General features: G+C 42.7%; 1 protein-coding gene across 2 annotated transcripts in view; it reads left to right on the top strand.

Moving 5' to 3' along the window:
* Positions 1-318: 318 nt before the first annotated feature.
* SLC7A11 (solute carrier family 7 member 11) overlaps positions 319-23,904 on the top strand; it is a 57,924-nt gene continuing 34,338 nt past the window's right edge. The window contains exons 1-6 of one of the 2 annotated variants that reach the window (XR_004307049.1): positions 319-1,971; positions 4,600-4,726; positions 8,388-8,503; positions 15,317-15,442; positions 18,180-18,279; positions 20,716-20,760. Coding sequence is in view for 1 of the 2 variants with exons in the window: in XM_015861084.2 (XP_015716570.1) it covers positions 1,701-1,971; positions 4,600-4,726; positions 8,388-8,503; positions 15,317-15,442; positions 18,180-18,279; positions 20,716-20,760 (785 nt within the window). In the remaining variant the exon portion in view is untranslated. The remainder of the gene's footprint in view (positions 1,972-4,599; positions 4,727-8,387; positions 8,504-15,316; positions 15,443-18,179; positions 18,280-20,715; positions 20,761-23,904) is intronic. The other variant, XM_015861084.2, reaches the window with a different exon arrangement.

Genomic DNA, 23,904 nt, shown 5'->3' with positions numbered 1-23,904 from the left:
TGACACCTCCTCGTGGCTTCATGTGTGACCAGTACTGAGAGAGTCAGCTTGGTTCAGACCCAGCAGTGCTGCATGAGGAGCAGGTGTGTCCTGAGGTCAGGTGCAAGCTGTGCTGGGGCAGGCAGGGCAGGATGTGTTCAGAAAACAGGCAGTGCCAGTCTGCAGTCAAAAGCTGAAATGCCTTCTGTTTTTATCTGCGTGCATTTAAACCAGATAAGCTTTTAGCATGCCTTGTTTCACCTCGGTGCAAATTATTACAGGTGAGTGATAACTGAAAATGTGAGGCTTTAAAATCACCGTAATTTTACAGCTGCAGTGTTTTAGTACTCCAGCATCTCCGTTTCCCAAATAAATGTGAAAGCACAGTTGTGCTCAGAGCTCTGTGCCTGTTTTTCACATGATAAAATGCCGCTTTATTGCTTTCTTTCCCCACCCCAATCCCGGGTCCCAATTAAACAGCAACCCCAGGAATCACTTCTCTGTGCACTGATCTGATCTGAAGCCATGAGCAGCTGCAGAAGTTAAGCTGGGCAGGATTTTTCCCTTTGGCACATATTGCATGCCCCTTAATTAGCTGACAAGCACTTGAAAGCTAGTGATTTTCATCCTGCTTTAGCAGAGGGTTCTTCTTTTAAAGATTTTAATTTCTCAGGTTGGAATTTGAGGAATCAGGCAGTGAAACAGAAGTTTGTAGGGTCCAGCAGTCTTACTGCTCTGAGGGGCTTTGTGAGAGGGAACACTTGGGTTGCCGGGTTGCCGGAGACCCTGTGCTCCCTGCAGCTCTCCTCCTGCCAGAGCATGGCATCTGCAGACAGGGATGGTGTTTCCAAAGGGGAAGTGTCACTGCTGAGTTGCTACCAACATCCAGAAACACCGCCTGTATGAAAAGTACTGTTCTGGGGAAATAACCTAGATTTTCACGAGTCTGATTTGGGTGTGTTGCCAGGCAACATGGGCTAACAGGGGTTTGTATGTTTTCTTTAGATAGGTGGAGGCAGTCCCCCTAGGCTTGCAGGTAGGCAGAGGCTGACCCGCTGCAGCAGGACGAAGAGTTCAGCTCTGAGCACTGAACTTTCACTAAGAGAGCTGAGAGAAAAAGCAGCTGGATCAGACCCAGAGCTGACGTATCCTGTTTGATTTCTTTTCCCCTCGCGCTCCGACACGCTTTGTGTTTCGGCAGGCTTTTGTTTCTGCGTACAAGTTGCTGTAACAAACTGGGGAGCGTGTCTGGGGGTGCCGGCGGCGATGTGCTGAGCTCGATGGGCTGGGTTTCCTGCGAAGGCTTTGTTCCTCCTACCACGCTCAGGTCGGTTGTGCAACATGCCCCTGAGCTTTGAGAAGAAAAAAAAAAAAAGTGCTGAGTAATGCCAGAGGTTTCTCAAATGGCTGATGCAAACCTGGAGAATTTGCATCATCATTCAGCTGGACTAACTTGGTACGACAAGAGCTTAAATACAGGTCCACGCGGAAGCTGAGCTGGTTCCCAATGATAGGGCAGTGCCCGTGGGCAGGGTGAGGGTGCAGGTGCTGCGAGCGCTGGCAGGCAGCAGGGCAGAGCAGAGCAGAGCTCTACCTGCACGTAGTAGCAACCCCACTGATAAGAGGTGGCGGAGGAAGAGGCTGGGAGAGGAAAAAGCCTTGAGTTGCTGCTGGGAACTTTTTGGCTGTGCTCGCCATCGGCGTGCTGGTGGCACGGTAGCATGGTGAGGAAAGCTGCTGTCATGACAGTTTCTAATGGGAGCTACTTGCAGGGGCAGCCGAACGGCAGGTTGCCTTCCATGGACAGCAGGCAGCCACAAGAGAAGGTGGTGCTGAAGAAGAAAGTCACGCTGCTGAGGGGGATCTCCATCATCATTGGCACTATCATTGGGGCTGGCATCTTCATCTCACCCAAGGGGATCCTGAAGAACACAGGCAGTGTTGGCATGTCCTTGATGGTCTGGACAGCATGTGGCATCCTCTCGCTCTTTGGTAAGTCTGCTTCCAATTGGTCTGGAGGGGCAGCTGGTGGATTATTCCTATTTTTTGTCTGATTTTCCATTGGATATCAAGGCTCAGCATGGAGCCTGAGGACCAATGGGGCTGCGGAAGGCTTTTGCTCTGCAGAATGCTGCATGCAAGGCACAGCAGTCCACAGTCTTTGTCACCCAGCATCGTGTCAGCACTGGTTGTGAGTACAGGTTGTTTCTCATGGGTTCCTAAAGAAAAAGCAAGTAGCCGCTTTCTGCTGTTAGCTGTGCTGTACATAATATGCTGTTCTTCTGGCTGTAAGAAGTAGCTCACAGCTTGCTTGTGAGGCCCCTGACAGCTGGTGTGCGGGGCCAAGTGTTGAGGTAGCTTTACTTGGTTCCCTGGAGGCTCGGTCAAGGTCTCAGGGAATAACTCCCACTGGGTGTAATCTGTGTTGGTACGAGAGGGAGCAGTGTAGTAACATCAACAGCCCCTCTCCCCTGTCTCATGTTACTGCTTTTCACTTTATTCCCTGCTCTCAGTGTGCCTTGAAAAGTTCAGGTTGCAAGGATGAATGCAGCAGAAACAAATGTGTAAAATGAGTTTTATTGTTGGCCTGTTTGTTGTGACAGTTTTTACTAATTTTGCTGTGTTTCTTTTTAACAATATTACATTCTGAAGAATGTCGGGTGGTTTGTTCTGTTCACAAAGCCCCATTCAGAGCAGAAAACCCCACCCTGACTCCTGGGGGACAGAGGGTCCATTGACCTCCTTAATGAGTTAATCTCAAAGAAGCGGAGGAACTAACATGAGTATTGGCTTTATTTAAAACAGAGGCGACTTGTTTTCTGGCACGAGGTAGGGAGGACAAATAGGGGCTAACACGTGTCTGTCTAATAGGTGGAATGTGCAAATGCCACCCTGTATAACTTGGCTCTGAGCTTAAAAGCAGCATTGAGTGTTTGGAGGCTAAGTCCACCCAAGCCAAACAGACGTTTCAAGAAAGTTAGGACCTGTTCTGGTCAAATGTTAATTGTACTGGCACAATGTGCAACATATTCTGTTGTCCAAATGTTTAAGTCCTGCCGGTAATAAAAATTTCCCTATAGAAACACCTCAAATACAATTTGTAATTCTGTCGTAGGACCCTGGTCTTCAGGTGCAGTCAAAACAGAATTTGCTTAAGCATCTCCCATTTAGCTTTAACTTCAATAGCAGTAATTTTCTGACTGTGAAGTAAAGTCTGTGGAAAAAAATCAGATGGGTTTTCCTAGTCATTTTCCAGATCTCAACGTGTAGAGATCTGTCTAATTTGGTCCAGTAAAAGATATTACCTCTTCCCTCTAAATGGACTTGGTATGGTTGTTATTTCATAATATTTTTGTTATTAATGTTTTAATTTCCTACAAGACTTAATTATGGTAAAACCTCACACAAAGGTTAGCTAGGCTCTTGCTGAGGTTGTCTGTGTAATACGTACCAAAGCATGGTTTGATTTCATTCAGAATCATGCCAGAGCCGGTTGACAAGAGAAAGCCTGTCAATAGACCTTTTATATTTCTTTTTAAATGTGGCTCTAAGAATTTCTGTAAGTAAATTTCCAGGAAAGCTAAAGATGATTGGGTAAAAACTGTCATGTTCTTGCAAATCCCCAAACAAAGCAGAAGAATGAGCATGTAATGTGTTGTAAAGTCTTATGGCTTCATTGGGCTTGGTACGTGTCAGGTAGTCTTGACAACTGTAGTTTTCACCTTAACATGTAGCAGCATAAAAGCAGGTGTGAAGAAGGCTTCGCATATGTTGCTGATCTGTGTAATGCTCTGTGTAATACAATGCTCACAAACTGGTTTTCTTGTGGCTTCTCCAAAAAGGGCTGCTAGCATTGTGCAGACCCAGTGCTCTGTTTACCCACAGAGCTGAGAATCCACTGGCTGTAAGGCTGGGTGACGGCCATCATGCAGCGCTAGCAGGTGGTTCATGTAGGCCTTCGTGGTCACAGTGTGCTGTTGCCGCTCTGTAATGCCTGGGGTGACACACCATGCTGACAGCAGCCTTGAGGATTTCCCTGGGAGCTGTTCTTTACTGGGAAATCCAATACTGCCTCAGTGCTGATAGTGCTAAGCCATTCTCTGAGTTTGGTGTGCAAGACATTACGAGTACTGGTGAGGAAAATCCTCCATCTGTGATTCCTGATTCCAAACATGAATGAGACAGTTGCTTGCTCCCCCTGTGGCTGAGGAGGGAAGGGAATGCCATATTTCCTCCAAGGATGAGGTGGGTTTTCTGAAACTCGATGGTGCCAGGCAATGTTTGCTCATAACTGTGTGTCAGAGGGCTCTGCACTGTTGGCATGATGCAGCACTTTATGCCATGCCAGCGTAGGTCAGTAAGAAGTACCTTGCTTGTAAACACTTTGTTCCACGGCTTACACATAAATGTAACCAGCTACATTTGCAGCTTGGCTAATTGCACGTCTGTCTGAATGACATCAAACTCATAACCCTCTTGAAAAATAAATAAATAAATAAATGAGGATTAGAATGTATCAGAAGTTGTTTTGTTACCATAGTAGCTCGGTTGTTCACCTTACAGATGTTTGGAAATGTGTTTCTGGATATCTCTTGTGATGCCTCAGTTTCATTCTCACAGGTGCCCTCTGCTATGCTGAGCTGGGAACATGCATTAAGAAATCTGGTGGTCACTACACATATATCCTGGAGGCTTTTGGCCCGCTTCCTGCTTTTGTGAGAGTCTGGGTGGAACTGCTTGTTATTCGGTAAGTGTGTTCTTTCTCTTGTGGCACAACAGTTCTCAGTCACGATGAAAACTCTCCACTATGTGAAGTGCAAAGATATCTTGATCTATCAGCTAAGTTTTTTAGTGTGGCTGCTCCAGACAATTTAACAATGCTATTTTGCTTCTCACCGTTGAAACATTCAAAAAGACATATGTGTATGTATGGAAAAAAAAGATTCTACAAATGCTGTCTGTCACACAAATTCAGAGACTTGTTTTGATTTTTGCTAAGCTTACTATATCTGTTGATGTTAATATCCATGCCTATGTGAAGTCTAGTGGAAGAGGAAGGTCACCTTTACATTTTCTAAGCCTAGGTGCTGGCTTTTGGAGCAATTTCTATTGTCTGTGGATACAGAAATAACACCTGGCACAGTGGTTGCCCAATAGATTTCAGATCTGTGGGTGCCGTGTCTTCTCTAGATGACAATTCTGGTCCCCATCTTTTGTTATCATGGTGTGTTGGAGAAGTTACTACAGAAAGCTGGCCAAATAAAGCAATATTAAGTCCTTACATACCTAAAATGCCCCAAGTACTGATGTGGTGTGTAAGATTGTGATTTCTACAGCCCTTGGTATTGTCTAGGGAAATTATAGATCTTTTTGTCAAACTTACATGTGTCCCTTTTAAAATATATGTGTATATATATATAATTTTACAGTATTACAGGAACTGGAGAGCTCATTGCTTGTAGAATAAGGCAGTTCATTAGTGTGAAATAAACTCAGGAATGCTGTGTTCATGCCCTAGGCCAATCAGCACTCCTTTGCATTCTCTTCTGATATGAGCACATGAGTCACCAACACACAAGCCTCATCACAAATCGCAGCTATGTTTACATAATATTGACGAGTTCTAGCATAGACTGTAGAGTTTAAAATCACTAACAGTGCTGACTCATTATGAAATCGTAAATCCTTATCTTATTTCCAGAGGAAATGATTGTGCATGTCAGATGGCCCCATGCTTCCTTCCCACCCATACGTAACCTTAGAATAAACTCCATCAAATGTGATGAAAGAGTGGATCCTTTAATCGTATTAAGTGTTTTCTGAAAAGAAAACCAGAAAGAGGAAGTGGAGTTACGGATTTCATCGAGGGAGACAGTGGCATGAATGTAGTTATACCCTTGCACAATCATGAAAGGAGAGTCATGAGAAATCCTCTTGTTAACCTGCACCCTAGTAGGCGGGGAGATGCTGTTCCTAGGCATGAGTACCCACAAGAAACCAGACCTTATAAAGTCTTCTAGTCAATTATTTTTTTCTTTTTTTTTCTTGTACACATGACAGCATCCCAGGAGTGTCATCAAAACAGTCTTAGTCACTGCACTCTGCCCCACACCCAGTAAATAATCATGTTTCATGGGAAAGAACATCAGTGGGTCCTTTAATCATCCAACCCAAGAGGCAGTGAGGGAGACGGACTTGTTGTAACTTGTGATCAGAGCGGCACTGCCAAAACTCTGGGCACAGTTTTAGGGCTGACTCTGGTACGGCGAACTAGTTGGCTGCAGCTACCAAAGGGGCTGAGCCTCAGTGTGTAGCTGTGTTATTGTCAGGGGGCCAAGCTGCACACACACTTTTCACTTCAGCCTTTTTTTCCTCTGAATGATTGCAATATTTTCATGCCCACAACCAAAATAAACATTTCCTGTTCTCATATATACATACAGCCACTATTTTATGGTCCAAGACACACTTAGCTGTGCCCGCATACTGAGTAAACCATGCTAGCATCGCCTGTAGAAGCGCCCCGTGCTCCTCATCCAGTGCAGGTGGGAACACCTTTTCTCTCAGGTGTACTGTGTTCCTAAAAACAGGAAGAGACAAAAAAAGAAGGCAGGTTCTCAAACAAGTGAGGATGACTGAAGGAGTTGTCTGCAGCACTTGGATCTGGTGCTTGCTCCCTGCAGGTTGGGTAGGAGAACGCTGCCGAAGAGGTGACTCGTGCATCTGCTGTGTGTACTGCAGACCCTCTGCCTGCCCCCACCTACTGGCTTTCTTCTTCAGGCTTTTTCTTTTCTCTTTGCCTTTAAATGAAAGCTGTTAATTTGCTTGGTGTGCGTTTGTGAGCACACAGCTGTTAAGAGCCTGCTGATCCTTATGATTGCAGTCAAAAGGAAAATGCCCCATTCCCTCCCCCTCGGCCTCAACTGGTTGAGCGAACTGCCAGCAGCATATCTCCAATTGTGTGAGAAGCCTGGATAACTAGCTATTTATTAAAGGAGCTTTGTTTTTAAAAGTGAATGGTGTGGAGCTAGATTTTCCATAAAACAAGAGGGAAAAATCAAGGTTCTGCAGGAAGGAGCTGAGTCTGAGGAGACAATCCAGGGAAAGCTTTGGAGATCTGCTCTTCTGTCTGATCTAGGTCAGTTCAAACTGAGCAGCTAAGAGTATAAGAGCTGAGGCTGGTGAGCTGCTTATGTCAGTTAGATAGGTAAAGGCAGCAAATGGATAAGTAGAATAAGTGCCCAGGCCATCATCTGCCTTCACTTAATGTAGAAAGTCTCATAGGAAGGTGCTTCAGGTCTTTGCTTCCTGCAGTTTTGTCCAATGCAGCGTGTGATACTTTGGTTGGGTTGTAGTTCTTTTTGGTTCAAAGGCAAAACTCTCTGGTGGGAAATCCCTTTAGCATTCCAATGAACAAGAACAACTTCTCTGCAGTGTTTTCACACAGTTCTTAGCAACTATGTTTTAGTTAAAATTCAGCTGGGAGAGGTATATTCTGTACTTAAGGTGTTGTTTCATTAAATGCTGTAGATTTTTCATAACAAATTTGCAGAGACTCTTATTTTACTCAAAAATCCTTTGAGGCCCCCTTTCTCCTTGCTGTGTGTAGCAGTATGATGGAGCTCAGATTCTGTGATCTATCCAGTGGAAGGTAACATGTGAAGGCTTCTGGCAAATACTTAGCTAGCCTCAAAAAGAAAGGCTGTAGGGATGGCATTTCAGATTGGGAAATGCAACAGGCTTGCCTACCTTTCATTACATTGCTCTGTTGCATGGAAGGGGCTTTCTGTGCTTTGAGGATTTTCCCTGTCACGGTGCAGGAAAGTTTGTCAGTAAAAGTAGCACACATTTTAAATAGTGTTTGCGTGTTAGGAGATGCCATTTTCATTCATCTTTTATATTGTCTCAGATTTCAGTAACAGACTTGGGTTAATTTTGTGATTCCTATTTCAGTAAAGCAGAATTCTCATCTTCATTGAAATTAATATGCTTGCTATGAGGGGTGGGATGTATCTAACCACCACACTTCAGTCTTCAACAACTTTTAAACTTTTAATTTGCCTATACAAATTAAATCTGGCCGTGTCCACTGCAAGGATGGGTATGAATATTTGCATTGATGCATCTCTTTTCTGTGTATGGCTGCTTCACACCATGGAAATAGTAAAACCACACAGGGTAAGAATTATCACTGGCAGGATCAAAGCCACTGAGCAAAGCCAAACAGTTTCTGGTTGTCTGCTGTGCTCAGGAATCACAGCACATGGCGCCATAGTCACCAACAGGCTGGGAACACCTTGTGCTTTTGTGATAATAATGTTACAGTGTGATCCCAAATGAGTATTGTTTACATGCTACTGCAGAGTAATTTTGTGCTTTTTCTATTCTATTCTTTCTTTTCACTCCAGCCCTGCAGCCACAGCAGTGATATCTTTGGCATTTGGACGCTACATTTTGGAGCCTTTCTTTATGCAGTGCGAAATCCCAGAACTTGCGATTAAACTTATTACGGCTGTTGGCATCAGTAAGTATCTGATTGTAGTTGTCAGAAAGAGTAAAGATGATGGAAACTAATAATAATAATAATAATAATAAAAGTTAATCAGACACTGAACAGGTAGTTGTTTGCTGTGAATTGTTGCAGAATGAGTGTGCATCCAGTTCCAAGGGCATTGGTGTGTTTTTTTTCCTGAGTGTGTGTTTCTGAAGGTATGCAATAGTAAAAAAAAAAAGAAGAATAGACTTTATTAATGGCAGAAAAAATCTATTGCTAAGCCTGATTCTGTTGCCACTTGAATTAATGGCAGAACTCTTATTACTTTCGTGGAAGCAATTTCAGTCCTTGGGAGATGACGAGCCAGTGCCAGAGATACGGAAGAATGATTACTTGATTTTAAGTGCACTGCTCTACCTCTGTTTTAGCAGGCAAGCACTTGCCAAGTATGATGCCATGAAGAAATGTAGCACTTCTGACTGGAGCACAGGCAACATGAGATCATCATCCTCAGTCCCTCACTGCCCTGCACAGTGATAAAACTTACTGAGGCACTCACAGCTTGGGAAGCAGGAACCCAAATGACTTTGGGAGCAGGGTGTATGGTTGGCTTGAAATGCTAATTTATTATGAGTAGCTTCTTCTCCTTCCAACTTTACAATTAGTGTAAAAGGGACTGTTTGGGGACACTGAGAAGCAAAATGTGCTGATGTTAGGAAGGAGGTTAGCTCTTAGCAGGGGCTTCTTGGGTGCCTGGACAGTGTGTGAAGCTGTGTAAAATGGAAGGCATGACTCTGATGGGAAACAGAGCCATGCAGCAGTAAAGGTTTTGTTTCCAGTTCTGTGCGGTATCATGGATGATGTTCCCTCACTCTCTCTCACACACGCTCTTTCAGCTGTGCTGGGAGGGGTGTGCAGAGCAGATCGGAGTAATTAGCAACAGATTGTTCCTTTCAGTTCGGCCAGTGCACATATCAGAAACAAAAGGGGTGGAAAAAGGAATTAAGACATGCAAAGTGATCAAAGGCATGCAGGGGGACCACTTCAATTTTGCACAATAATAGGTTCAGATGACTTTTTCTTTCTTTGGGGTAGAGAGTTCAATTGACATGGAAATTTTCGGTCTCCAGGTTACTGGGGCTTTTTGTAGGAGCTCTCTTGATGAGAGCTCTCTTCTGCCAGGAGTGTTAAAAAATCAGTGTGTGACCGCATTTCTTTCTGACTTAATTATGCACAAACTATAGGTTTCATAGGAATAATTGAATTAAGGGCTTGAATTTCGAGGTCAATGACTTTTTATGACTACATCTGTCTAAAATATTTTAGTGAAAGATAAGGATGAAACAGATGTTCAGTAACTTCAAGGTCACTGAGACAGAAGGAATGTTAAGCGAGGACTCCATTAAAAGTGTTTTGTTAAGTGCATTGCGATTCAAGCACAATAAGTGAACAATTTGAAATAGATTTTTATTGCTTTTAATTTAATTGAAAATCTGTGGGATAAGCCGGGGCTACACAAAGTAATTAAACAAAGAAGTAGCACTGCAGGTTGGGGGGGAAGGGGGGAGATACGCTGGAATAATTACACCCCGAAGGGAGATGGGAGTTCACAGCAGCCTGTTCCTATGGTGACCGAGGTTCTGTGCAGAGCAGGTAGGATGTGCTGCTGTCTCACTGAAGCGAGAGATTCTGGTAGAAAGTTTGTAATTGTGAATGGGATGGTGCTGAGAAGAGCAGGGAACCTGTCAGACTGAGGCTTCATTTTAATTCTTCGCACTGTGCTTTGTAGCAGATTCTCATTTGTGGTGGTTTTTGAGCCGATGCTACATTCTGAGCTAAGCTATCTGAGAACATACAGCTGTTATTCTTGCACTGTGAGAATTAGCTGGTGTGGTGACTGTGATGAATGTTCTGCGTTGTGCTGGTAGGCAGAGTGATAGGTGAGATTAAGATGTTGAGCTGCACAGACACATTGGAGCACTGAAGATCTTATAATCCAATTTAACAGTGGCAAAGGTAGTGTTTACTTCCACTGAAGATTTTGTTAAGTTAATGAAAATATGAGCTTATGAGCTTTTTGTCATTTTATCCACTCTTGGTCCCATCTGCTGCCTACACCTGCAGAGTGCTCACTACATACCTATTGCATGGGGAGAAAGGTAGTACCAGCCTGTATCCTTGAAAGAAACTTTACTCTGTAGTGTTATCTTGTATTTTCTGATCATACTACAAAGGGAAGGAAGAGATTTTGAAAAATCTCCAGGCAGTCCCTTGCCTCAAACACAATCAGTGCATTTCTAAACAGCTCCCAACAGATGTTAATCTACAGTGGTTTTCACAGTCCCAGGGGTGAGTTCCTACACCTTACCCAGTGCTGTAGCCCAGTTTTTCTTGTACTTTTCACAAAGATTTTTTTCTTTTCTTTTCATTTTTCTTTTTTTAATGTAAACATTCTGTTCTGCAAGACAGGTTTGTGAAGGGAGATAAGGGGGGGAGTAGTGAAATACTGTGTACCAACATTGTGCATGGCCAAGAATGATATTCATGAGAGTTCCTTCTGAACTGCAATGCAAAGGTTGCGTGAGATGGATGCAGGCAGGATTAAGATGGCAGTGGCGGACACTGCTGTCTCACCTAGCTGCAGAAAAACACTGCTTATAGAGTGGCCAAAGCTCATTCCTATCCCCACTGTTCCACCTCAGTGTCTCTGTGATGCAAAAGAAAAAAGGGTGCTCTAGAGGAGATGGAGATCATATGAAAACTAAAATGGAACCATGGGAGATGATGACCTTAAAAATATTTCCATCTTTATTCGTTATTTATAGGAGCAAAGGTGTGCTCGGCATAAAATTCCCCCTAAAGTCACCCGTCCTGAGCTGTAGATGCAGATTTTCTGTTCCAGGGTATGGTGCTTTTGTCGTAGGTTTTTTTTTTTGTTTTTTTTTTTTTTGTAATAGTGAGCGAGAGGTTATGCTGTGTTAACTTATTGAACTGTATTGTTGATGTATAACCTGAATGGCCACGCAGCCTTAATTGAGCCACTTCTAATCTTTTCTCTTGGTCTAAATATCAGAAGTCAAATAAACAGGGTTCAGCTATAAAAAACTGAAAGTGAAAGCAGGTTACCAACTCTAACATTCATAAAGTTTTTCAACTCAAGCACATTTAGAGTAAAATATGTAATATTTCCTCTCTCTTTGTGTTCGGAGGTCTGCCAAAAAGACCTAATTACCCAAGTTCTGCCTGCTAGACAGAAGCCATATCATGCTTGGAAATCAAGGTCAGCTCTACAGATCTGTCAGGGCTTGCTGGCAGATACTTTGGGAAGTTTTGTTGGCATCAATTGGATGTACATGGGAGCCAATAGCTGCTTTTTCTACCTTCATGGTGGATGCTGTGGACGCTGCTCTCTCCCACTGACAGTTTTCAGACAAGTGGTTTAAATTAAGACATCACTTGGCTGTAGGAATAACAAAAGCTGCTCCGATGGGTGCTTTTGTGCCTCCTGTGACTTCATTTTAATTGATGCATTAAAAGCCACAATCTAAGGATACTTTTTGCTTTGTGTAAATGTCTTGACCCTAAAAGCCTGAAAAGTCAGGGGAAGGCAGCTCCCTTGGCTTCCTGCTGAGGCAATGGTACATGTATTCCTGAAAGGCAGGCTGGGATGCTTGCTGCTGCTTCTGTCATCAGGTGTTATCCATTTATAGCTGTGGCTATGTGAAGGCTAAGGATTGTAAAAAGCAACATGATTAGTGTTACCAATTGTTCACAAACCCTGTTTGTTCTCTCTCCATAGATTAGAATTCAACTCACCTTTAGTTAGGTATTTAGTTATAGCCAGTTGCCTCTGCTCCCTGTAAAATTAGTGAGGAGGGGGGAGGGAGGGAAGGGAATATCTTTCCTGAAGGCAGCTGTTCTCTTTGCTAGGCATCTGAAAGATGGGTGATTAATCATCCTGTGGAGGTAAATGTCTTTTCATGGAGGATGCAGGCAGACCAGCCACCTGACTTTTAGCTAGCCAATTTAGAGGTGAGTCCTGCTTTTACTGTCCTTTTGTCTGGGGACTTGCTGTGTCCTTATGATCTTTGCTCTGATCCTGTATCAAAGTCTCTGCAATCTTGAAATATCTCCACAAGATCCTATTCGTAGAAGATAATGACCACAGACCCAAGATAAAATTTCCATCTTCATTTGTGCAGATGCTCAACTCTGCAAGGGACTTGCTTTTCTGGAGGATCATCCAAACTAATGGCATTGTGCACTGGACTGGCTGCAAGCATAGCCTTCCTTTACCTTCCCCATCAAATGAAGATCCTTGCTGTGCCCATTTTGCTTTCTCCATTTCATTAAGAAACCTTAGCTGAAAGCACTTTGCTGGTTTGAGTTCGCGGGCAGGGATGGGAAAAGTTTAGCAGCCTGCACATATGGAGGTTATCTTCACAGAAACATTGCTCTAGGTGCTTTTCTTTCAAGCCAGTGTGGCTCTTAGGCAGATTTATGGTTTGTGATTTGTGTGTGGCTGACGAGCAAGCAAGGTGATGAGTGGATCAAAATTAGTGCTCATTTTAGTTTGCCATCTGATGACATTCTCATATGTGTATCTGGAGGCTGAAAGCGATGCATTAACGACACTCGAGGAGGGTGAGGATGCTCACATAAGCTGTTCTGCCACAGGTAAGGTAGCAGACTGATTGCTGCAGGGGTCTTGAACTCTGAGCATGCTAGATGTCAAGTCACAGATCTTTTCCCAAGCGTGGAATTCTTTGGTGACATTTTTTCATAGCCTGGTCCCTTCCTGGGCCTGTCCTGTGGAATAGGAAAAGGCAGTACAGTGAACTTTGCAAGAAATCTGAAAAGAGACAGTGCTCGTTTCTGGCATGGGATCTCTTCATAGTTTAATCACTGTTTGTTAAATATCTATGTTGATATGCTATGCTTGAATGACAGCTGCTAGCTTTTTCTACCCTATTTTCCTGGTGATAAAGCCTTAAGAAAGAGGGGAAGCCTCAGTAAGCCCTGCTATTTGGCAGTGGCTTAAGGGGAGCTTTCAGCATCTCAGTGAGTGAACTTACATCAGGGTAATATTGGGAAAGTAGAGTAATGAGTTGAACCCCATGGATTTTCTGTTTCCTGCCAAATATACACACATAAGGATTTAATAAAGCAAAAAAAAAAAAAAAAAAAACCCAACAAAAAAGTGTTTGGGTCTCAAGTGATACTTTCCATAAGTCCAGGTGATATTTTGGTGACTCAGAAAATGACATCTCAGTTCTAAAATATGGTACAATACAGAACTGGAAAAAATATTGTAACCTTCAAGATCTTTATTTTTGTTGTTGTTGCTTTTTTTTTTTTTTTTTTTTTTAAATTTTTGTGTGTGGATTTAAAACTAAGTGATAGTCTGAGTTTGTGTTGACTTTGCTCATCAACATTGGTTAATTTTGGTAAATTGTCCACTTGAGTGTGGGGCCTGCAAGTTTGCAAATGCAAATTCCAGAAAATGCTGCTTACATATATATTATACTATATATTTTCTATATATTATTTATTTATTTATTTATTTATTTAGGGTTTGTTTTTTTTTTCTGGATTGCTTGTAGTTTTCTCACTTTTCCATGAAACCCCAACTCTTTTTTGATTTAAACAGTGAATTGCTTATAATACATTCTGGCCTTGCCACTGGCCAAAATCGATACAGAAGGCGTGGGACAGCCCAGCTGTTTCTGCAGTCAGAGCCCTGTGCTGTGCCAGGTTTGTGATGCCAGCTCCCACAAACCTGCAGGGTCTGGTGGGAAACAGTGCCTCACAATTGTATGCATCCTGTGGTGTGCTGTGTGGCTGATGAGGCAGATAGAGCAGCGCTCTTGGGAGGGCTGGAGGGAAGGAAGAGCTGTGATGAAGGACTAATTCATTAGTTCCACACGATGGAAGGAGCAAGATGATCAATGAGTAGGCTTGTTGTGCCACACTCACCTTTCCCTGCGGCAGAAGGGAAAGAGGAATTCTTATCTAGTGAAATGACTCATGTTTTCCATTCAGTTAGTAAATATTATTTTTAGGTGAACTACTCTATTGATTCTGTTTTGCCAGGGTAATTGTTTATGTAAACTGGAATGAGTGGCACTTGAGCTGTAGGACCTCTCATCACTGAGCTCCAGCAGTGGCCCAGGGGAATGTGTGTTGGGCAGGTGGGGTAGGGAAGCTCCACTCCCCTGGGCTCCTTGGCTTGGCAAGGTGCAGACTTGGGTTTTGGTTTCCTCATCAGTTCCCAGTGTGGGCAGAAATGCTGCTTGCACTCTGGCCCTCCTGTGTCACCATGGAATGGCTGTACAGGAGGGGAAATAGCAAGAGAAAGGAGGAGGTGTAAACAAGTCAGTGAGTGACAAATTCATGTGGAGCCTAAAAGGGTGTGAGAAAGTTTAATGTCATTATTAATTGTTACTGTTTTCTGAAAATGCAAATCTCTAATCAAACTGGCACTGGTACAGAAATCTGGAATGACAGGGCTTGTGCAATTATTTTTTTTCATCTGAGGCAGCTTCTGTCAGCCCATCACCTACCAACAGCTAATAGTCCTGGGTAAACGAACCTTTAATTTGATGCAGAAGGAGCTAAGTGGAGAACGAAGTGGAAGGGTCTAAGAAGGGCTAGCTCCAGCATTTAGTACAGAGACTGTAAGGGAAACATGAGAGGGGTGGGAGGGCAGCAGATAGAGAAGGCTATCAGGGTGTTATTTCCTTCATTGCTGCAGAATCTAGTATCTCTGCAGCCTCAGAGAGTTTTGTGGTGATTTCTGTGGAATGAATATTTCTTTCTGACTTTTCTTTTTTCCTCTTGCAGCGCTAGTGATGGTCCTGAATAGCACAAGTGTCAGCTGGAGTGCCCGCATTCAGATTTTCCTTACCTTTTGCAAGCTTGTAGCAATTCTGATAATTATAGTCCCTGGAGTTATCCAGCTAATTAAAGGTATGAAATGAAAAGTAAATGCTTTTAAAGTGCTTTTATCTTTACCCTCTGCAGCCTCCCCCCACCTGCCTCCACCAAATAATGCTTATAGCAGCAAAATCTCTTAATTAGTCTCTGCTTGTTCAACTGGAGCTCTGTACTGTCATGTAATTGATTAGAGGTGGAACTACACTGGGATGAACTGGTATTTCCTTCTGCATGCCAATGAGACTATTCAGATAGAGTTGGTTTTCAAGCCAGTGACAGGATTGCCCTTCTCTGTAAATTGCATTGTGCATAAGCTTTGGGAACTGTGCTGGTGCCTGCTCCTCTTCAGCACAAGGGTATGGTGGTGTTAGGGGCTCAGCTTTGGGCATGTATGAAAGAAACGTTATCGTGGAGGATGTTCTAATTGTGGGTGCTATTCTTTAACCAATTGGTAGGAATGGTTGTGATGATTCATTATCAGAGAGAAATGAATGATGAAGAGGTGCTGTCTTGGAGAACAAGACAGCTAGCTGCTGTTTTCACAGGTTTCCTGGCTGCAGCTTTCTGGGATGCTCTGCTGCATGTGTACTTTACTTCTTCCAATTGAAAAACAGAAGCATACCACTATATCATAGACTAGAATCACAGAATCATTAAGGTTGGAAAAGACCTTTAAGAACACCTAGTCCAACTGTCAACCCATCACCACCATGCCCACTAACCATGTCCCTCAGTACCACATCTCCACATTTCTTGAACACCTGCAGGGACTGTGCCTTCACCACCTCTGTGGGCAGCCCATTCCAGTGCCCAACTACTCTTTCTGAGAAGTTTTTCCTAATGTCTAACCTAAATACAATGGTGTGGGCCTATCCAAGAGTAAGAAAAGAAAGCAGGCTGGATAGTTGCTGCCTAAGCAAGGAGTGTGAAATTATCCTGCATGGATAATGGTATGCAGCCTTTTCCTACTGACAATGAAGTTCTACTGGTCTCCACAGAGCTGCCTGAGAGGAGACTCTTCCATTAGAGCCCTGATGGCCATGAGTGAGAAGGGGACAAGCCACAACTCTCTCTCATTACAGTAAAGCTAGATAATAATTACACAAAGCACAAGGAGCCATTCAGCACAGTGAGTCAGAAAGGAGGACAGATTTAATGAATTAGCAGCAGGTTTTATCTTGCAAAAATGATGGCAGTGATTGGCCCAGCTCCTGGGGCCACTCTTGTGCCCCACAAGGCTCCTTCCCACCCGAGACAGCTGCATAGCACTGGGTCTGCCCATGAGCTCAGCACCTGACAGGGACAGGCAGCTCACTGCCCTTAGCCTCTGTAATAAATGTGACCCTATGCAGTGTTCTGCTAATTCACTATTTCTATTTGCACGTTTTTCACATGCTTTCTGGTCACTACCATGCCTTCCCTTACCTCCTTTCACACACAGACGTTTTCTATATTTATACCTGCGCATTTTCCTCTAGGCCTTTGGAACAGGTCAGACCCAGATTTGGACCAGCTTTGCCTCTCTTATGCAGCTCAATGTTCCCAATTCCTTTAGCTAAAATGCCTCCATTCCAGTGGAAGTTCTGCCTGAGGGTTCAGTAAAAATGTGTAAAGAGGAGTGTTTGACCATCGCTCATTTAAATCTCAATGAATTCTCCTTTTTCCTACTGCTTGCTTTTTGTTGTTGTTATTGTTGATGCAGAGGATCATTTCTTCTCAAGAAATCTGGGGCTTATGGGCTGGTCTTTTGAACCATAGAGGACTTCGCAGATGTATAATGAAATAGCATAACCCATTGACTATGTCAAAGGCACACAGATAAAGCTCATAATGTGGCTTTAGAATTTCCAGTTGTTTCTATTACTTTTTGGAGGAGTATATCCTTAATCATGCTTTGTTCCTGCATGGGTCCTCCACGTTTCATCGTTCAGCTGCAGGTACCCATCCATAAGGAAAGATGAATGTCTGGTGTTCTTTAGTGGCAGTGCATTTACACTAGCAGGGAGACTACTGGCTTTGTCAGCACCTTCCTCTGTTATCAAAATATTGGAAAGATCTTTACTGAATATTTGGTCTCATGGTGTATATGTAGTGTTTTTTGGACAGAGACTTTGGCTCTCATGCACTCATTTTGTTACTGATCTTTGGCACTCAACTACTTCTACAACTTTTCTGCTATCTGCCTTGCACATTTTTCAAAATGTCAAAACATTTGCATGTAGAGAAGCATAACTCTCGCTATAACATAAGCTACAGTGCTGCCTATAATGCAGAAGAGAAACTTTCTGAGAACTTTAGTCATGGTAAGGCTTAAGATACTGGGTTTGTTTACTTTACAAATGTTTCTTATAAGTGAAATGCTATTAATGCTCCATCTGAAGAAAATGTTAACAAACAAGGGAAATGTTTATAGCAAAAAACCCAGAGCTCATTTTGCTCTTCAATGTTGATATAAGTCACTGCTAGAGACAATAGTGTGCTGAGTGTCATCAAACTCAGAATGCTTTACAAAAACTAAGAGGTCAAATTCTGCTGTGACATGGCTAAGGACACCACAAGAGCCTTTTACAATTGCAAACAGAATTTGGCTGTGAGGGTTGGGTCAGAAATTAAGGTCAAGGGCAGAGCTTGAAGTCAGTGAACTACTGGGTGATTAAATGTTCCATGGTGCGATATATTTATTTGTTTTAAAGTAGGAGGTGACCAAAGAGCTTGTTTTTCATTTTTTATTTTTTTTTTAATTCTTATTTTTTATTTTCTGATGTTGCAGGAGAAACGCAGCACTTTAAAAATGCCTTTTCAGGGAATGATGCCAGTATTATGGGATTACCACTTGCTTTCTATTCAGGAATGTATGCCTATTCAGGCTGGTAAGTTGTTGAAACCTATAAGCATTTGTCCTGAAAGCAAACACTAATATGAACTAACAGAGGCATTTATTTATACCACAGATTGAGTCACACATTCTACCTATTTTCCCAAACTCCATCATATATAGTGAAGATAGCTCTTGCTGCTTTCCCACATGCTCGGCAGCTTCTCTGCCAGCAGCTCTGAGAAGGAAAGATTGTTCTTCTTCAATATGCAGTACGTAAGCACCCACTAAACACTAAAAAAATCAGGTATATTTCTGTTCTCAAGGCTAGAAATAAAAGCAACGAGAAATGAATGCTCTTAAATTCTTACTAAGTATTTTAATAGAAGGCTAAAAGGGATAATAATGCTTTAGATTTTGTTGAAGAAGACAATAATTATATGAAAAAGATCGCTCTGAACTGATTCAAAGTTGTAGTTCTCCATCCCACTTGTGTGGACCTCAGCTTTTGCTTTGTAAAAGCAGCATTTTAGAATCAGAAGCAAATTCTGATAAGGCCAGTGCAGACCACAAAACAAGATGATAACACTGGTTCTTAGGGCTTCTGCTCTGACAAAACTGGGCCTCACTTAACAAGAAGTGCAACTCACTTCCACAAAAGTTAAGTGCTATTCAAAAGGTAATGAGAATCTGCCTTCAAGTATCTGGCTCAGAACTTTCTTTTAAGTTCTCCCCACCAAAGTACACTGCGGCTTGTTTGAAAGAAGCTTCTACGCTTCAAATCTACCTTACGATTTATTTGTGCTTAGCAAGGGCTCCACTTTGCACAGTGCTGATGTGCTTTGCAGCAGTGGCATGAAAAAAAGACTACAATATGCAACAAAAAGACTGCAGAGCGTGGGCTTATTTTTGAGATAGCTTTGTCTGGAGGTCTTCCCTTTCCCTTCCATAGCCTTCACAGACAGTAAAGTTCTTACCCTTGTACAAAAGCTGGGGAATGAATGATAAGGGATTTATTTATTTCATTCAGAGGGACAATGGGACCAGCATCTGAGTTCTCTGTTGGCCTGTAACTCCCCCACTGCAGGAGCAGTATAAACATGCACACTAAATCACTGAACAGCACTTTTGTATTAAATGGTGGCAGTGTTGGGGGGGGGGGGACAGGGTAACCTTAGCGAGTCCACAGCTTTTATCTGTGATAGATATGTAAGAAAAGAGCCTGGCATTTTGAAGGCTCAAAGAAATTGAACTCATTATAGGGACAGTCTCTTCCTTCTTCCTTCTCTGATACAGCCACCTTTGTCTCATACATCCATACACATGGTGGTTTCTCACTTTTAAAACATTGCCCTTGGTGTACACATTTCTAAGGTGGCAACTTTAAAAGGTCTTTAATATTATTCATTGCCAAAGCAGAGCTGGTTTACTGTGAAATCTTACATCAAGAAGATTGCTATTCTGCTGTTGTTTCTTTCCCATTTCTTTCCTTTTTCCACATGACGTTCCAAACCTCCTAAAATAAAAATCATCTCTGTTTTTCCCTTACACCTTCTGACTTTTATTTCATGGTCCTGATTTGCCACTTATAGGAGAAATTAGCAGGAAAAGATCTCGTTTGGATAGTGCTTCTCCTAAGCTGCCTATTTGTCTTTGTCACCAGCTCAAATTGATTGCCTCAGAGCACAGAAGAGCAGACCATTAAGTGAAGTGTCAATACCCTTGCACTATCAGTTTCATGGGGCTAAATCAATCCAATAAGCTGGATGTAAAGGAGTGCTGCAAGTGCTGGTGATGTGTCCCAGGATGGAGGCAGAAATTTATGCATAGCCTGTGACACTATTATCTTTTAATGATACAGTTTTAAAGTACAAAACAAAGGTGTTATTGCTTATGGATGTGGGCTCATCCTGCCAAGAGCAAGTGTAGACTACCTGGGTATAAAATGCTGGGAGAAAAAGGACAAGTAGAGAAAAGAATGTAAAGAAACATGCCTTTGCATTAATAAAATGACTAATGCAGGACCACCAAATTATTTCTACCTGGTAGCATGTGGAAGGGGTCCTGTTAAAGAAACCATTTCCCTTTGGAACTATCCTGTGCTGCACACACTAGCAAGTCTAGAAACAAATGCTGAAGAGGTAGGATGAGATGGCAAACCTGGCTGTGTGGAATTTCATGCTGGGTCAAAAGATGGCAAAAGACTTGAAGGTGCATGTCTTTGTGTGTGTCTGTGTAGCATTAGGACGATCATAGTTGGCCTAGTGTGTCAAGGCAACAGATGTGATTTCATCCCACAGTAACATGACATAGCTCTTGCCTTTTTTTCCTGCTTTACTGTTATTTCTGAGAATTCCCTTCCTGAGCCTGAGGAGCCTGCCGGAATTAACAGTGCTGCTTAACTAAATGCATCTTCTTGATTCTCTATGAAAAAAATACAGAATTAAAAAATCTACCAAGGTCTCATGATACATTTATGCCTCTTTCCTAGGTTTTACCTCAATTTTGTTACTGAAGAAGTGGAAAACCCTGAAAAGTATGTACCTATTTTATTATTTTTTTTAACTTTTGAAGGGTATTTGTAAAACACAAAATGCTGTAAAAGTCGTGATCTTCAGAAATTCTGCATGCTGGTCAAATTGCTTACTTTCCAGCAGATCTGATACCTGTCTGAATTGCAACTACTTGAAGATTTGCTATTTTTGGCCTGTCGTGACCTTATTATGTGTTCTGCTTTCATGTGCATGGAGAGCAGAAAACTAAGCAGCTCTCCAGGGCTCCAATCTCGCCCTCAGGATACAAGTAACTACCAGTGGCTCCTTTCAGTAAAAGTTCCTGGTATCCTGTCAGGGAAATTTTGCCCGAGAAACTTCTCTGCTGCAATATTTGGCAGTTTTGCTATGTTTAAATATTAATCCAATACTTAGTTCTTCTTGCTTTAGATGTCTCAATGTTGCAGGAGCTTGAATGCGTGCAGAACAGCATCCCATCCAATTAAGCCTAACATGGAGTGTTGGTGGGAGTCTATTTCAAACCAGAGATGAGATCTCTCACAGCACCTGTCTGCAAAATGTGAAAAGAAAAGCTCTCCTGTTACGGACAGTTTGACTTGGCAGGTCTGCTTTGATAGATACATCTTGGCGGAAGTGGCCAATAGTAAAACAATATTAACCTTTTCTGCAATTAAAGAAAACATCTTGCCCAATCCAATTGGGTTATTTGAGGGAAAAAGTAACTATTCACTTGTTTGAAAATGGTTACATAGATGTCATTTCCTTATGTTTTTTTAAAATGAGACATGTGGCTGTTTACCAAATAACTCTGTTTAAAAAGATCTCCAGCACTGCATGATCCTATAAAGCTGTACATCTGAGATGTGTAAAGAAAAATACTACACACAGCCATCAGAGTGTGCTGACGGGCTTTAGTCTCAGCTGAGCCTAGTGCCATTCGGTATTTTTCTGAGAGACCTAAAAATAATTACATAAAAAATGAGATGTTTAACATGAGAGTGGCAGAGACTGTCAGATTTCTATTGTCTCAGTGTCTTTGAGGGGTCCTGGGTGTTAATAGGCTCTTCAGTGCGGTAAGGATGTGTATACCAAGGCATTTATGACTGGAAGCTGAAGCCAGACAAATACAGGTAGAAATAGCATTAATATTTAACAAGGTTGACTAATCATTAGAACAAATACCTATGTAAACATTGGATGCCTCATCGTCACTCTTCCATTCAGACAGAACATCTTTTTAGAAGCTTTGCTTTAGTGAAATCCAAGTCATTTGGCTCCATGTCAAGTAGCTGGCTCACACTTCCCATCCTGCGACACACAGGGAATCGGGTTAGCGAATCTCATAGCAGATCTGGGTTTAACTGCCAGGAATCTGTGTACTTTATAAAGTTAAGGGAGGCAGAGCTGTGGATTTTGATGCTTTTAAAAAATCACTTTTATGGCAGACTGATTTAAAAAGAAATGTGAACCTAAATGAAATGATTTGAGTGATTCTGGTCCAAGTCTTTTTCAGGAAATGTTGCCCTCTGCTGCTTAGGACAGAAGGGCATTGCCGTCCCACTCCCCTTGTCAAAGCAGGGCTGGCCTTGCCCACCTGGTTTGATTTCTTCCCAGGCAGCTCTGGAAAACTAGCTCCCTTTATCCCCTGCAGTGCTGTCACAAAGCTGTTAGGGCTTCTCTGCATTACTCTGCTTGTTAGGTTGCACTTGGAGACCAAGATAAAGGAAAAAGCACAGTGCTTGCAGCAGGGTGCCTGAGATCACAACCTCCTGGCGCCAGGACAAATAAACAGTGGAGAAGGCTGGGACTGTCCACCCTGTTTTGTAATTGGCGGGTGGAGATAGGGCAAGTGGCTTCTTGCCTGCTGTGCTGGGAAAGTCCTCTGCACCTTCTGGAAATGGGGAAGCAGGACTCCCTTCACCCAAAAAGGTGAAATGAAACAGTGGTGATATTTTTCAGCCATTTGCCACCTGTGAATGGCAAAAAACCCCAAGCAAGCTAAAACCAGTTGCATACAGGCACCATGCAATCCACTGATCACATTTGATGTTGCAAGCACTTTTATAATTTATTTTGAGCTAAGATACTGTCTCTCCTCTCACTCCCGTAGCATTCCTTATTTTAAGGATGACACATAGTGCTGTGGTGACACTCCAGGTGTTTTTAAAATGGAAGAAAAAGTGCAGCTTTGAGCCACTTGGGGCTTGTAACAGCTCCAGGTGTGCAATTTGTAATATTTGTCAGTGTTAGGGATGCAAATTGCTTACAGCGACAGAGGCGAATGTGAGGATTCCTTCTGCACTGTGCATGCCAAGGTAAATGTTTGTCAGAGAATCAGTCACAGTTGCCTGTTTCCAGGTGTGCGGCAGCTTTAGAGTAACAAACAGCAGGAGCTTGGGCAGTCAGCCTGAGCCATCCCCTCCTGCTGCAAACATGCAGGGAAATGTGCTGAGAGGGTTCTGGGGGTAACAGTGCCCTTACATGAGAGGGAATGCAGAAATGCTCCTTTCTGCTGGGTAAGTCGTGGGCTCTTGTGTTATGGAGAGATAGAGAGAGAGAGAGAAGAACCAGAGCCCTCAATTATATCATAAAATGCACAGGAAGATGCGAACATCTGCTGGGTCATCTTTTAGATAGGAATTTCTTTGATGTGATGTGTGGTGTACCAGGAAGCTTGTTGGAGGGTAGCAATTGCCTCTGTAAGGGCAGAGGGGTAGGAAAGATGCAGGGACAGAGGGTGCGCTTAGCCTTACCCAGTGGAAAACTGACCTTGTGCTCTGGCAGAGAGGCTGTTTATATGGGCAGAAATGCCTCCTGAGGGGCTAGGAGTCTATGTGGGTGCAGCACTCTGCCTAGGCACAGTAAATTGCTGAGTTAGGTGTATAAATAGGATAAAATATTATGGGCCTGAGGCACTGAGATACCCAGGTGATCTGAAATCCTGGACAGAGAGAGTGGAAATGAGCCAAGTGGAAAGGAAGTGCCATTTAAGCTACAGAAAGGAAAATGGGAAAGGAAACAATATGAAAGTGAATCCTGTTGCTGTCTTTCCAGACTTTTGAAGCAGAAATGATTCTCACTGTGGAAATGGTACAGTCTCTTCTTTTGTAAACTAAAAAGGACATTAATATAGCGTGAGCTATCATAAGATGTAAAAGCAGCTGTTT

The sequence above is a fragment of the Coturnix japonica genome, chromosome 4 (assembly GCF_001577835.2).
Source record: "Coturnix japonica isolate 7356 chromosome 4, Coturnix japonica 2.1, whole genome shotgun sequence".
NCBI lineage: Eukaryota > Metazoa > Chordata > Aves > Galliformes > Phasianidae > Coturnix > Coturnix japonica.
Note: the sequence above shows the minus strand (reverse complement) of the source record. Positions and strands in the feature narration are given on the sequence as shown.